This window comes from Salvelinus fontinalis, chromosome 37 (assembly GCF_029448725.1).
Source record: "Salvelinus fontinalis isolate EN_2023a chromosome 37, ASM2944872v1, whole genome shotgun sequence".
In the NCBI taxonomy this organism is placed as follows: Eukaryota; Metazoa; Chordata; class Actinopteri; order Salmoniformes; family Salmonidae; genus Salvelinus; species Salvelinus fontinalis.
In genome coordinates this window covers 14008070-14023427 of record NC_074701.1, presented here as the reverse complement: position 1 = coordinate 14023427, position 15358 = coordinate 14008070, and the positions used below count along the sequence as shown (strand labels likewise).

At 47.2% G+C, this 15358-nt stretch overlaps 1 protein-coding gene across 1 annotated transcript in view; it reads right to left on the bottom strand.

Moving 5' to 3' along the window:
- thada (THADA armadillo repeat containing) overlaps nucleotides 1–15358 on the bottom strand; it is a 102859-nt gene that overhangs the window by 65617 nt on the left and 21884 nt on the right. The window contains exons 22-28 of the mRNA XM_055902044.1: nucleotides 14057–14166; nucleotides 10551–10683; nucleotides 9381–9503; nucleotides 8858–8980; nucleotides 8603–8694; nucleotides 4878–4967; nucleotides 986–1117 (exon numbers count right to left, since the gene is read on the bottom strand). Coding sequence (XP_055758019.1) covers nucleotides 986–1117; nucleotides 4878–4967; nucleotides 8603–8694; nucleotides 8858–8980; nucleotides 9381–9503; nucleotides 10551–10683; nucleotides 14057–14166 — 803 coding nt within the window. The remainder of the gene's footprint in view (nucleotides 1–985; nucleotides 1118–4877; nucleotides 4968–8602; nucleotides 8695–8857; nucleotides 8981–9380; nucleotides 9504–10550; nucleotides 10684–14056; nucleotides 14167–15358) is intronic.

Genomic DNA, 15358 nt, shown 5'->3' with positions numbered 1-15358 from the left:
TCCTCCCTGACCCTGTCCTCCCTCTGTCCCAGGCACCGAACACGCACAGCCCTCCTCTCCTCATCCTCCCTGCCTACTTATGGTCTAAGGCAGTGTTTCCCAGCTCTAGTCCTGGAGTAGCCCCAAAAGCACACATTTCTGTTGGAGCCTGGGACAAACATACCTCATTCAACTCATTTAGGGCTGAAGGAGAAGTTGAATAAGAGTACTTTTGGGGGGTACACTGGTCTAAGGGAGTACCTCTTCAAAAGAGCATCTTAAATAAGACATCTGTCTTATCCCCCCCATAAAACCATCGACTTGCACTTGTCTTTTCATACTAGCACAGATTTTGCTGAGTACTACTTTATTGGCAGAAAAATTCTTCATACGACTGTGATGTGGATGGGCGTGGCCTTCGGCTCCTGGGCGGTTTGCAGGTGCTGCGGGGGAACATGTTCCAATAATATTTTTACGCCTTTTCTTCCAAGAAAAGAATGTGCGAGCCGATCCGCAGTTTCCCATGAGTCTGCCCGAACCCCCCCCCCCCCCCCCCCCAACACGGTCAGAGCAGCAACGATAAGGGAGTGGGAATCTGGGAACGCCGTGAGACGTGGCGAGTACACGAGTACCCTCACACATGCATCCTTTGGCACGCGCACACACACACACTCTCACAGACAGGCACGCAGCCTCCACACCCGGCTAAACACTGTCCTTTATAGACCAGAAATGAGGTCTATTCTTGGCACCGTTAGGGTTAGGGTCAGCTATGTTTGGTTAGATGTAGATAAGACATTGTTCCGATGTGGTACCGTCTACTCACATATGCTAAAACATACTGGGTGACCTACCTTATTGTGTACAGTATCAACGAAACACAGTGGCCCATGTGTGATTCAAAAGAGTATGAATTTAGCTAATCAGTGGGATGAGAACAGTGAATGACAGCACCTCATGTGAGTTATAACATGCATCCAATAGTTGTGTGTGTGTGTCCCCTTACCTGATGATGAAAGGCATGAAGGGGGCTAGACCCATGGGGGAAGAAGACCCGTCCATGGGCGAGGGGAAGAGACGCCCCAACACCAGCAGCAACAGGAACAGGCTGGGGTGCAGAATCACCTGACCCCTGTCACTGGAACAGACATACAGAGAGTTCCAGTTATTATCCGCCATCTGTAATACTTGGGGTACACGGATTTAACAGCATTTAGTCTCTCGTGACAGACTGAAACATAAAAATGTTACGTCTTATCGGGCTGTGATCATCACAAAGATGAATCCGGTGTGCTGGTTTTGAGCTGGTTTGAGATGTCACAGACGTGCCCCCACAGTTGGTAACCATGGAATGTTTGGAAGGGGAAGGGCTTTTTTGGGGGGGCATTTTTTTGTCTTCACTCGCATTAGTCCCAAAGTAACGTCCTCCTGTCCCAGAAGCAAATCCAGTATGCAGACGCGAGGTTTGGTTTTGGCTTGCCGAGGTTAAACATTCGACTTCACCTTCATGCAAGAAGATGGACAGGGTGAGGGGGGGGGGGGGGGTCATTTTAAAAAAATAGATAAAGGAAAAACAAAGGAAAGGATCCCCTAGAATAAGGGGGGTGGCAGAAAGGGGGAGTCAGTGAGCTTCATTGTAATGCTTTACTTATCAATAACCCATCTGGAGTGACGGGCTCATTGTGCAAGCATGCTATTGTGTTCAGACAACCTTTATACACATCTATTGTAGTTTCTTCCCATTTCAATCCATCTCTCTCACTAGCCCCTGTATCTCTTCCACTCTAATCCTACATCTCCCTCACCCCCACCCTCACCCTAACTCCGAATAAAAACCGCCCCTGTGAGCCAGTGGTAACCGTTTCATGGTTGGCAATGTCAATCGGAAACACCTAGAGAGAGAGAGAGGAGAAAGTGGATGAAAGAAAGCAAAGGCCATAGAAGGTCCCAAACCAGAACCCCTTCCACGCCACTCTGCCAGCTGGGCCTTATGCTTTTCATTATTCCATTCAACAATACAACCCCCCCCGCCGGCTCCTCTGGCATGGCCTGGCCATGCATTAGGAAATGTTACAGTCCGCTAATTACGGCCCCTGCGTAATGTGTTTAGCATCCGATTTCAGTCAGGCACGGCCACGAGTGATGTCATGTAGCACCAGAGAGGAATTGTTAACATATGAGGCTCTGCTGGAGACGGAGGGAGAATCAGAGAGACCTGTTGCCACAAGGGCAACCAGTGAAGAACAAACACCATTGTAAATACAACCCATATTTTATGTCGATTTATGTTCCCTTTCGTACTTTAACTACTTGCACATGGTTACAACACTGTATAGAGACATATGACATCTGAAATGACTCTATTCCTTTGGAACTTTTGTGAGTAATGTTTACTCTTCATTTTACTTTTGTTTATCTATTTCCCTTGCTTTGGCAATGCAAACAAATGCTTCCCAATAATGCCATTTGAATTAAATATAGAGAAAGAGTGGTTCAGTACCAGAATTGTTTTTACATTTCGGTACTAATGTGTCTCAGAGAGCAAGCCTGTGTACCAGCGCTGCCGACCCCTTAATGTCGCCCGCACCGCACCGGCTCCACTTACTCATTTGCTAGCCGGCACTGGGATTCTGGGCTGCATCATGTTAGTTCCCCACTCATGCTGCACAAAGTTAACACACTTGAATAACGTGACACGGCACATCGCTAGGAAATGTTGAAACCGTTAATTACTGTTCGCAAAACATACATGGCAATGCAGGCTAGAAAACTTTACAACGCAAGAAGATACTGGTGGCGTCCAGCTTTGCAGGCTAACTTCCCTTGCTAGCTGACGGCTAAAGCTAACACCAATTCACCACCCTAGTACTTTCAAACCATCACGCAAAACATGCCGACTGCCACCAAAAACGTTATTAATCCACTTATTTCGGTCTCTCTCACGTCTCTCCCAAAGATGATCTATTATCTTAGCCACCTGACTGCGCCCCCGACGTGAACGACGTCATTACTTGTTAAGAGAAGTCCCAAATGGAAGGGAAACAGATTGTTTGTCATCTGTAGCCTCATGAATATCAGCCAAAACCAACCTCAATATATCAGAGATTTACCATTACAATACATGATTACCATTTTTGTTGTTGTGTAGTTAGATAGGTAAAAACACATTGATTGTATGAATGTATAATTGATTCATTAATGCATATACAGCTGTCTGAAAAATGTTGACATAATTCAAATGTAGTAATATTGAACTAAAAATCCCAGTGATTGAACAGAGTAGCAGCAAAGTTTTTGTGAATCAAGTGCCATTCTGTGACTTTGGCTAAAATGGCTTCTTTTTTTTGCGGGGGTATCTTTTTGCTATCGTTTCAGCATCGCCGTGGTATCGAGTATTGTGATACTAAACCTGGTATCGAAGTCAAAATTCGGGTGTCGTGACAACACTACAAGAGATGGAGGGATTGAGTGGGACAGAGAGGGAGTGATGGAGATGAAAGGTAAGGGGGATGATAAAAAAAGGAAGGATAACAGGAGATGAGAGGAAAGAGAGAGTGAGGGTAGAGGAGGGGGGGGTAAAAGAGTTCACGAGCCTCGCAATTACCCTGAGTAGGACTGACAAGCGGACAGGTTAACAGAAGAGAAGAGGGGAGATGTGTCTGGATGGAGTTGGGCCTGGGAAGCTCTGGGTTTGTCACGCCTCTTACTGTGAAGCACTGTACCACGCCCTATACGGGCTCCACAGAGCAGACGACCCAGCTCTGCTCCATCACCGACTGTATTATATGATCTAAACAGACGTTACACATCTGAGAGAAGTTTACAGCCCCAGTCTTTCTATTTGGAGGTTGAGGGGGCCGAGGTTTAGTTTCGTGGGAAACTTCATGACTTCTACGAGAGGCAATGGAGGGACTGGGAGTGAAAGGTGAGAGTGATAGAACAAGAGAGAGAACAATATAGAGGGAGGGAGGAAGAGATGGAGAGAGTCTGAAAACACATCCAATTAATTTGATCCATATTAAGATAACATTGACTGGAGGGCTTGTTCACAGTCCAAAAGCTTTTAGGGGGAAGCTAACTGGTAGAGATAAGGCCAAGACTCTTCCAGAGAGGAGTGAAGGAGTCTGCCCATTCCTCCTCCGTATCTCTCCATCTCTCCCAGGAAACTGTCCATCAGCCCGGCCAATAGACTTAACGAGCCTAATGAAGCAAGGGTTTCATTTAGGGTCCCACAGAAACCAGAGTAGGGTGAGAAGAGAAGACAAGGCTGCTGTGCTGTCCAATGGTGGGGGGGGGGGGGGTCCCACCTTCACCTCGGATGCCTGATTCACACTATACCTGGACTACAGCGAGCTCCAAAAGTACTGGGACAATGACACGTTTGGTTGTTTTGGCTCTGTACTCCAACACTTTGGATTTGATACAATGACTATGAGGTTGAAGTTCAGACTGTCAGCTTTAATTTGAGGGTATTTTCATCCATATCAGGTGAACTGTTTAGACATTGCAGCACACTACACAGTACACCAATTTTAGGGGACCAAAAGTTCACTTATGTGTATTAAAGTAGTCCAAAGTTAAGCATTTGGTCCCCTATTCATAGCATGTAATGATTACATCAGGTTTGTGACTCTACACATTTATTGGATGCATTTTCTGTTTGTTTTGGTTGTGATTCAGATTATTTACTGCCTAACAGAAATAAATGGTAAATAATGTGGAGCTCACAGTATACTATGCTGGCTTGTATATTGGATTTCCTTTCCATCAGATTCAAGTAACTGTCTGGTGGATGTGGACCCAGGCCAGTACAGCTCGGACTGTCCTCTCGGCATGGCCCTGTAGCGTGAATCAGACATGAACGTCCCTCTCGGTGCAGCTTGAACCCTAACTCTCACCTGTCCACTGACGCTGCAGCCTCCTCCAGCTGGCTCAGGAGGAAGGGATAGAGCGCCGGGAAACGAGTGAAGAACTCCCGGCCCGTCATCCTAGGGAGAAGGAAAGAGGGACGAGGAGGAGAGACGTTGTACAGGAGTATTTCAACTGACGTGTCCGTGTACAGTAAAACATCAGCCACATACTAGATACATCTACTGTCTTATTTGAACAGTTGTGTAACATCAGCAGTGGATGCGCCCTACCCAGCTCTGTAAACCATTTGATAATTACATAAGTTCCCTGTGCAGAGAAAAGCAAAAGGAGAGAGAGAGAAACACTTGTATAGAGAAAGAAAACAACCTCTCCAGCGCTGTCTGGCTTCTAAACCACTTCCTTCCATTTCAAAGCGTTACAAGCCAATAAAAAGCTAATTAGGAGCCGGCCAGCAGGGTCGGCTTCTCTGGAGGCTCATGCCAACTAGCAACCACCCCGGACCCAGAGGGAAGCACACTTCACTTCAGCCTGCATCGTTTGTTTATCCCCAAGACAGGCAAGGCAAGCAGCGTGTCTGGAAATAAATGATGTACTGTGGACACTAGTCTGACTTGGTCACTTTATGTGCGTGTTTGGAGGGGGGGTAGTGTGTGTGTGTGTGTGTGAGAGGGGGTGGGGGTAGTGTGTGTGTGTGTTTGAGGGAAAAAGTGTGTGTGCCTGCGTGTGAACAGCATACCATGCATAAACTGACAACATTGAACTTTGGCAGTGTAATCTCCAAAAGCTAAATGCCACCATTCACGTCAAGCCAATGTTTTTTTTTAAACTCCTAACATCTAAATCAATTGCCCTGAAACGTAAGGGGACAGAACAGCTAGAGTAGCCTGCAAAGCCAAACAGCATAACCCAACAGCGTAAAGAACGGAGCTCACATAAACTTCCGCCAAAACTGCGACAAATACTTTTTCCCCTGAAAGGGATACATCCCATCCACCCCACTCTCCTTTCCTTTCCTTTCAATTCCCTCTCTCCCTCCCCACCACTAACCATCCCGTCCCAGGCCTGGTCTGAGTGAGAGCCAGGGCACCGTCAAGGTAACGAGGTGTGTCTGTTCTGTCAGTGGAGCCCGCATGAGGCGGCAGCGTCAACGCGCGACACGGAAAACGCTCCCCCGATTGCGACTGGGGTGGGCCAACGGGGTAGCAGTTACATGTTGCACAAATACCACTATTCTTTCACTTAGGGTTAGCGTAGTCTTCCAGCCAGGCTAAACAGCTTGAGCACAGATAAAAACAGCAGAGCCGAGGAGGGCATGCCTACAGACCTGTCCATTACAGGCCTCTGAACTATGCCACGTAAATCACCTTTGACCCCTAGACACACGCACAAGCGCACACAGCTGCGCGAATGCACACACACTAACCCCTTGCCACGGTACGACTCGCCTTCCTTCTGTAAGCCCTTGAGGCTTTTCTAAGATGTCAGCTATCTCACAGGTAGATTAAACCCGACTACCTACAAGATTGACTTGCACTTCTTCCAAGAATTCAAAGAAGAGGGCCTTAGAGATGGCAGAGGACTGTAAAAGTAGACAAGACAGACCTCTCCTCTCCTCCCTCCATAATGAGGCCCTCGCAGTGGGACGTCTCACTCCTCCATTCGACCCTTCCATGGGGTCAGAGGTTAGAGGTCATGTCTGGGCAGATTAGCCAGGTCAGGGTCAGTGAGGGGGGTGAAGGTGTCTGAGGACAAGCCCCGTCTCGTCTGCCTGCCGGGGCCAGCAGGTCTCACAAAATAACAATGATTACGTAACAAACGCAGGAGAAGACTGAGGACACAGATATTCTGTAGCTGTTGGCTTGGGTTTGCAAAAGTCTCTTTATGAACTTTGTCTGTGTTATCCAAATAAAATCCAGACGCAGAACGGATGTAAGAAAAGAAACGAAGAAATAACCATATTATAAACACAACAATCACCTTCAGATTCAAACCTCGTACAATTAAATCTAACACACACACAAACACACACAGGCCAGTGGTCAGCTGGCCTGACGGGTCCGATACACTTCACCTCCACTGGAGCCATGGGAGCCAACCCAACACACATACACAGACATCACAGGCAAAACGCACACAGCAGTCTGACCAAACAGACCAGCAACCAGCCAGCCATTGGATTGGACAGCCTGTCACAACGCATCGACTGTTGCCAGAACACACAGCCAAATAATCACAGTAATAACACGAGCCAGACCAAGAACACACGAGCAGTACAGACACAGCACACACACACACACGTCTTTCTCGCTCCCCCACACACACACGTGCACACAGCAACAACATGAGACAGACTAACATACAACGACAAATAAAATAAAAACTCCAAAACAAGTGACTTCTTGCCACACAAGCTAATTAAACTAAATGAAAACTGTGCGGTTGGACGGGCCAAAACGACCTTGATTGGACTTCATCATGAGAAGGAAAAAATGTCTTCAGATCAACTCCTCTGCCCCCATGGGTATCTGTCACTGTGGATAAGAGCTCAAATAACCCTATCACACACACAGCATCTACACAGGAACAGGCTTTTAACCCGGGACTGTAAGACTATCACTGTAAACAAGCAATCAAACCCTTTCCTCTAAGCCTCAGCAAGTCTCTACCCACCCTTTTGCTCTCCCTCTCCCCCTCTCTCTCCCTCCAATCCCCACTCACTCCAGATGTGACCTCTCTGTCCATATCCACAATGCAGTGTTCTGTCGGGGCACTCGCTCGGCGCTGTCCTTGGCGGCTAATCTCGCCCTTCACGGGACAGAGTCGAGCGAGCGCCCCCGCTCTGTCCAAGCTCTGTATTGTGGGTATGGACAGAAAGGTCACATCTGGAGTGAGTGGGGATTGATGACAGTCGAGTAGGGCGGAGGGTGAACGGAGTGAGCGCTGCAGGGGGTCCTGTCAAAGACTACCCCCCCACACAGTAACAAACACACACACACACACAGGTCAGAGGTGAAGGCCAGCGGAGCAATGATTGGAGAGCGAGTAGGGGTGCGCGAGGTCGGTGCTAGACAACAGGAGCTTTGCTGTCAACTGGTGGAGGTGTGGGGCTGGGGGGAGTGAGAGAGAGAGAGCATGTCTGTTTTGTGTGATTGTGTGCCACTGATCGTGCATGTCCATTTGTAGATGGGTGTACAATGTAGCCTACATGCACTAGACTTGATTGAAACAAAATGTCAAAATCATTCCAGAGCCAAGACTCCTGGATATCAGTGAGAAAAAGTATGAGAGTGAAAGAGCAGAACGGAGGTAGAAGAAGAGAAGGAAAGCAGAAGGGGAGTTGGAGATTGCAGAGCATCTATCCTCTCTGAAGACCGTGTGAGAGTCTTGCAGGGAATAGCAGCATTCGACTATGCTTGAAGAGTATGGCAGGAACAAAGAGAACGAGAGAGTAGAGTAGGACTGAGGACTTTTGACTGGGGCCGAGGGGAGGCCTGGCTGGTGTGGACACACTGCCCCCTGCTGGTACGGGAGAGAACCCACAGGGCAGAGCACAACATACCAGTAGAGATCAAAGGTCAAATCATAACTCACAACACCCTTTGGCTATAAATGCCAACGGGAGATTTGCACTAAAATATGTTAGCTAAGGTCCAATAGAGAAGGACTGAGGGTGAGCAAGCAGGTGTGGGATACTGCTGCTTTACTATGGCAGTCAGAACTGTTGTCTAGGAGACTTGCGAGGGATCCAGACCTGTTCTCTTTGGAGTGCTCGTCCTTCCCTTTCTTCACTCCAAATATCCTCGTGATCAGAGTGCTGAAAAGTAGGGTGGAGGAGTTCCTCACCTAAGACGGAGAGAGAAGAGGAAGAGGAGAGATGACATTCATAAGACTATCGTCTTGCAGGACAGTAAGGACGAACAAAGAGCCAGAAGGGATGACGAAGAGGAGTGGGTGGTATCGTCTTGCAGGACAGATTCAGAGTGGAGAGAAAGGGGGGGGGACTCACAGCCCAGACGGGGGAGGTGAAGCCCAGGACAGCAGCCTGCATTCCCTCAGAGACAAAGGGAATGATGTTCTCTCCCAGACGAGTGTCTCTGTACAGAGCCCTCAGGATGTTGAGAGCATGAACCTAGAGAGACAAACAGGGACGTCACTATACTGCACGTGCAATCATACACGTAACCGCTACAATATATATTATGCAATATGACATTTAGCAGAGGCCTTTATCCAACGTGACTTAGTTACACGTGCATACGTTCTTCGTGTGGGTGTCCCCAGGGGGAACCGAAACCCACAACCCCTGGGTTACAGGACAGGCACTTAGCCTATAGTTACTGGACAGAGTCAGTGCTAGGCTCAGAAGCTCAGAACGGTTCAAATGTCACCCAGGGAGGATTCCAAATCCAACAAGCTCAGGTAGAGCCGAATTCAATTACAGCCACTTCCCCCGCCCATTGTAACGTGTGATCCCCCCCAGTAACCGTTGCCTCGGGTGACAAACTGTGTTCAGTCGTAGTGTTCAGTACCTGAGGGACAGTGGTCTGGTCAGTGGCTCCGTCAGGAGAGGGCATGGCCAGGGCGGTCAGCTCTCTCATGGTCATCTTCAGCAGGCTGCAGCTGGACGACTTGGGCTCGGATGACAACAGGGCCTGGACAGGAGACAAGACCGATGCAATGAGGCCAGACAGGCCACAGTGGTGCGTCAGCCTGCATGCCAATAGTCTGGACTCTAAACGCATCCTTTCCTTCAGCAGCGGCACTAATCAGGAAGTCACTGGTTCATGGAATAGCAGCCCTCTGATAGATCTCCACTATGTTACCATCGGTGCAGAAGAGGCAAAAGAGACAAGGAAAATAAGTCACTTGGGCTGCGTTTACACAGGCAGCCCAATTCTGAACTTTGTAAGACTAATTGGTCTTTTGACCAATAGATCAGCTCTTTTGCCCTTAATTAGGCAAAGGATCAGAATTGGGACCTCTGCCACTACACTGTCATTAGGTAACACAAGCCTTTGTGCAAAACACCTCTGGCGTGGTGACGTCATCCGCGTGCTGGCCGGCTGTAGGTGCTGATGAGAGACAGCTGTGTCTCTGGCCTGGGGGCAGAGGGTCTGGGCTGGTTCCTGTGACGTCTGTCCCAGGCCAGCAGGACCAGCAGCACACCGGCCAGCCCTTTCCGGATTTCACCGCAGGAATGGAATGCACAAGCCTGCCAAGGTGCAGAGATCAGCCTCCTCTCTTTACCCTCTCCTAATATCGCTCTCTTCTCTTGCTACCTCACAGTACCTACTTCATCTTCAATCTCTCTCTCTTCCTCTCCCGCAGTCCACGTCCTCCCTCATTCTCTCCCTCCCAACCACCGCTCTCCTTAAAGTTTCCCTCTCCCCCCTCTAATATGTGATCATGACAGACAGACAAAGAGAGACCGAGACAGAGAGAGACCGAGACAGCGAGAGACCGAGACAGCGAGAGACCGAGACAGCGAGAGACCGAGACAGACCGAGACAGAGAGAGACCGAAACAGAGAGAGACCGAAACAGAGAGAGACCGAGACCGAGAGACACAGAGAGAGACCGAGAGACACAGAGAGAGACCGAGAGACACAGAGAGAGACCGAGACAGAAGGATAACTGCTTTAGCGGCATGAGTGCTTTAGAGGCATGCCAAGAATTTCCTTTCCAAACATAAACACACACCTGGATGTAGAATGGGATACCTGCGCTGCGGCGTGTGGCACACAGTTTGGAGGAGGGGTCGCTGGACTTGACCTCCTGTAGGACCTCCGTGAGCCAGCGACCAGGCAGCTGCTGCAGGGTTCTGCTTCCACTCCTAAAAGAAAATAAAAAAACGCTCATTAGAGGCTCTTAATTAGCCACGGCTGAACGGCGATGTCAAAAACATTTACAAAACACATGCACTAACACATAATATTTGCAAATATCCTGTATGTGGCATTAAGCTGTATAATGCACTCACACAAAAACGTTGTTTCACTAAAATCCTAACAGCGACTACGTTGCGGTTCTCTAGTCATGTAACTCTCTCTGACAGAGTGTATTGCTGTTCCAGAAAAGTTTAGCAGACCTAACATTAATTCATATCACGATAAATGTCACTATTTTGTATGATAACAAACACAACAAAAAACATGTTTAACAGACAGTTAATATTTACGGCAGGGCTCTAGAGACATTTTTCCAGTGACAAGTTAGACAACTGAGATGGTAGCCTAGTGATTCAAAAAGTCAGCTATTTCATCCAACACATCCAGGTGATTGATATTTTGATGCTCGACCTGTCAAAACAGGACCCAGAATGACACGATTTAGGCTCGACTCGTCGGAGAATTTGCCGACATCTTTGTGCATACTGGCCTATAGCAGGGGTCTCCAACCTTTTCTAGCGCGAGAGCTACTTTTAAATTAGGAAACATGCCCTGAGCTACTCATTCATTTTCCCCTAGCATTCAAATAGGCACTCTTTGTATTTTCCCGAGATTCCGTTTTCTCAGTTGTATTTTTCATGGTTTTGGATGTTTTCGTTTTTCACTCTAAAAATGACAATTATTTATAGAGGAACAATTCCATTTCTGAGCCTATGTCAATGCTTAAATAACATCAGAAGACAATTTGAGGGCAAAATAAATAAATAAAAAACAACCCTTTAAATTGTGCATTTTGCAAGAGTTTGCAAACAAAAGCCCACCCGAATGATACAAACAAACATGATATTATTCTGTCAGGTACAGTTGACATTTAAATTGAGAAGGTTTTGGGGAAAGTCTGTCTACCCTGAAGACAGTTACCATTATCACTAACAGCCTACACAAAGTAAATGATAGACACACTAGAACCACAGACATAAAAGGGAAACATTGCTAGAAATTAATTGCAAGATGTGTTACTTTTTAATGTAATTGTGCTTAACTAGGGGTGCGATAATGTCAATGTGGATTTGATTGGATAGTAGGCGGGAGCTTAAGGTGTCTGATACTTGTGATATTTGTTCATGACAGTTTGCGGTGGAACACGTGAAATAAATCATGTTTTCCGAGCTACTCAGGTGGGCTGCGAGCTACTCGTAGCTAGTGATCGATCTGTTGGGAGACCCCTGGGTATAGGCTATATTATTCACCACCTGAGGAAGTGCCAACTCAAAACAATTCACTAGATTTCAAACGCTAAATACATTGTTGCTAGCCATGTAGGCTAATTGATTAAATCGATCAGTAAATGTAGATAATGTCCTACAAAAACTTTCCAGCTCTTGGCCTAGGCAAACAGTCAATAACACAATAGGAAAAAAAGTCTATATACAGTGTGTGTTAATGGCGAGAGGTAAGGCAATAAATAGGCCATAGTAGCGAAGTAATTACAATTTAGCAAATTAACACTGGAGTGATAGATGTGCAGATGATGATGTGCAAGGAGAAATACTGGTGTGCAAAAAATAAATAAAAACAATATGGGGATGAGGTAGGTAGATTGGATGGGCTATTTACAGATGGGCTGTGTACAGCTGCAGTGATGGGTTAGCTGATGTTTAAAGTTAGTGAGGGAGATATAAGTCTCCAACTTCAGCGATTTTTGCAATTCGTTCCAGTCATTGGCAGCAGAGAACTGGAAGGAAAGGCGGCCAAAGGAGGTGTTGGCTTTGAGGATGACCAGTGAGATATACCTGCTGGAGCACGTGCTACGGGTGGGTGTTGTTATGGTGACCAGTGAGCTGAGATAAGGCGGAGCTTTACCTAGCAAAGACTTGTAGATGACCTGGAGCTAGTGCCGAATATGTGAGGGGCAACCGACGAGAGAATACAGGTCGCAGTGGTGGGTGGTATATGGGGCTATGGTGACAAAACAGATGGCACTGTGATAGACTGCATCCAGTTTGCTGAGTAGAGTGTTGGAGGCTATTTTGTAAATGACGTCGCCAAAGTCGAGGATCGGTAGGATAGTCAGTTTGGCGGCGTGAGTGAAGGAGGCTTTGTTGCGAAATAGGAAGCCGATTCTAGATTGAATTTTGGATTGGAGATGCTAAATGTGAGTCTGGAAGGAAAGTTTACAGTCTAGCCAGACACCTAGGTATATGTAGTTGTCCACATATTCTAAGTCAGAACCGTCCAGAGTAGTGATGCTGGATGGGTGGGCAGGTGCGGGCAGCGATCGGTTGAAAAGCATGGATTTAGTTTGACTAGCGTTTAAGAGCAGTTAGAGGCCACGGAAGGAGTGTTGTATGGCGTTGAAGCTCGTTTGGAGGTTTGTTAACACAGTGTCCAAAGAAGGGCCAGATGTATACAGAATGGTGTCGTCTGCGTAGAGGTGGATCAGGCAATCCCCCGCAGCAAGAGAATGAATCAGCAGCCGAAAGCAAAACGGGGACAGGCAGATACTTTCATGGCAGGAATCAACATAATGTATAGTCTATTACTGTTGACCAAACTATGGTTTAAGAACAATCTGTAGGCCCGTTGTGTAGCTAAATCACCGGAAATTACAGACGTAAGCAAGATGCTTCGGAAAGAGGAAGGCAATGTCAGTGTCGGTCATTTTAAGTTTATCGTCCCAGCTCTATTCTATTTGTTTAAAAACTGCTCCCAGACCAGATCTCCTATCGGTTCGATTTTGTGCCATAGAGCGAAGCAATGAACCTGAAAAGCTTTGGAGAACATCTTGCCCTTTCAAAAGCAAAGCGTATATGCTAAATAAATACATCTAAATAACTGAGTGATTTGATGAGGGGAAGGTTCTTGTAGGTTGGTGTCGGAACTAGGGTGTGTGTGTGTGTGTGTGTGTGTGTGTGTGTGTGTGTGTGTGTGTGTGTGTGTGTGTGTGTGTTGTGAGCCAGAACGCTAGGGTGGAAACAGGAGTTTGGATTATATACACGGAGTAGGGTTTTGGGGTTGTTGGTTATGGGGTGCCTAACTGCACACCTTTTGAAGCTCAGTTTTGTTTCTGGGTTGGTATGTTCTACTGGGCTCTGGGATATGGCAGGGTGTGTGTGTGTGTGTGTCAGTCTGTGTGTGGTGTGTGTGCCTTGTCCTCTGCCCCTCCTACACAGTGGATTGTTTGATCTGGCCAGCTTGGTCCACTGCCCCTGGAAAAACAGCAGCCCTTTTCACAACAGGAGGGCACATTCCTCCCCAGCTGCACCTCCCAAGTGTGCGCTTTGGTATTGATATAGATAGAGTGTCTCTGTAACTCACCTGCACAGCATGTCGGTGAGGCGTACAAAGCCCACGTAGGCCAGCTCAAAGGCCCCTCGGTGACGAGACTGGAGGAGCTGCTGACGGAAGTACAGGCCCACCCCCTCCACCTGAGATAGGAGAGCGGTATAGAGCGACAGCGAGGTAGAGAGAGAGAGAGAGAGTGAGCGTAGAAGGGAAGAGAGGTATGAGAAGAGAGAGAGGGTGTGGCATATGGGAACATAACACATTTGTTCATTCCTCTGGATGATTTACAAGTGGTTAGGTAAACAAACATACAGAAGTTCGTCTTGATTGACATATTTCACTAGCATTAAAACAGATAAGTCAGTAATTAGCTACAACATAAAATGACATGTGGTCATGTAATTAACTAAACCAGCATAACGTTACAGCATATCAACACAGCCCACACGTGTTGCTGTAGTTAGTCAACATGTGGGGGTAAACCAGGTGAGGTAGAGCAGGGTGGAGCAGGCTGAGGTCTCCTCGCCCAGTCATTACACTGTGGCATCTGGACCCTGGCGCTATGCCAGCCTGGGGTGGCACAGAGGGCACAGGGAGGGACGGAGGGGTGGGGGGGCGCAGCTAAGGCTGTGGTGGCCATGACAATTTTGTCAGCCGGTAACTGTCACGCAAATAACTGCCAGTTCTCACAGCAATTGACCTTTAATTAGCATAAATACGTTTAGCACTTTCTGGGTCCACGCATAATCTACAAGCCACTGATGCGGTCATTTGGAAACCTACGTTTAAAAGAAGTCAAATGAAATCATTTAATATGGTCTACACCATCACAAAAGATCCATTCTTTATTTTCGGCAAATCTAAAGAAACAAGAAAATGTAGCCTATTTCAGAAGAACAGAATAGCATATTCTGAGTCGTCCTTATGTTAGGCCCTGATCTTGCTATGCCATATGGCTGTGGGCTACAAAAAAAAAAGTCAGTGCGGTTTCTTACCTTACGCCTCGATCACACCTACAGCGTCATTGCGCAAAATGGTACGCAGCATCTGGATATGTGTGCAACAAAAGTTCAACAATCACCTTCTGCTCCCATTTCTGTCAAGCCGTCTATACATACAGTTTGAAGCATACGTTCAATAAATCCAACGTATGCACCACACAGAACGCAACTGCCTCTGCAACGCAACACTGCAAGGCAAACACAGCGGTCCATTGGAAATGAATGTACTTCTGGTGTAGCAAAACGCAACGACGCTGCAGAGGTGTGATCGAGGCACACACTGGGCATCATTCACAAGTGCTAATATTCTCACCCATCAGACTACTCTCAATGT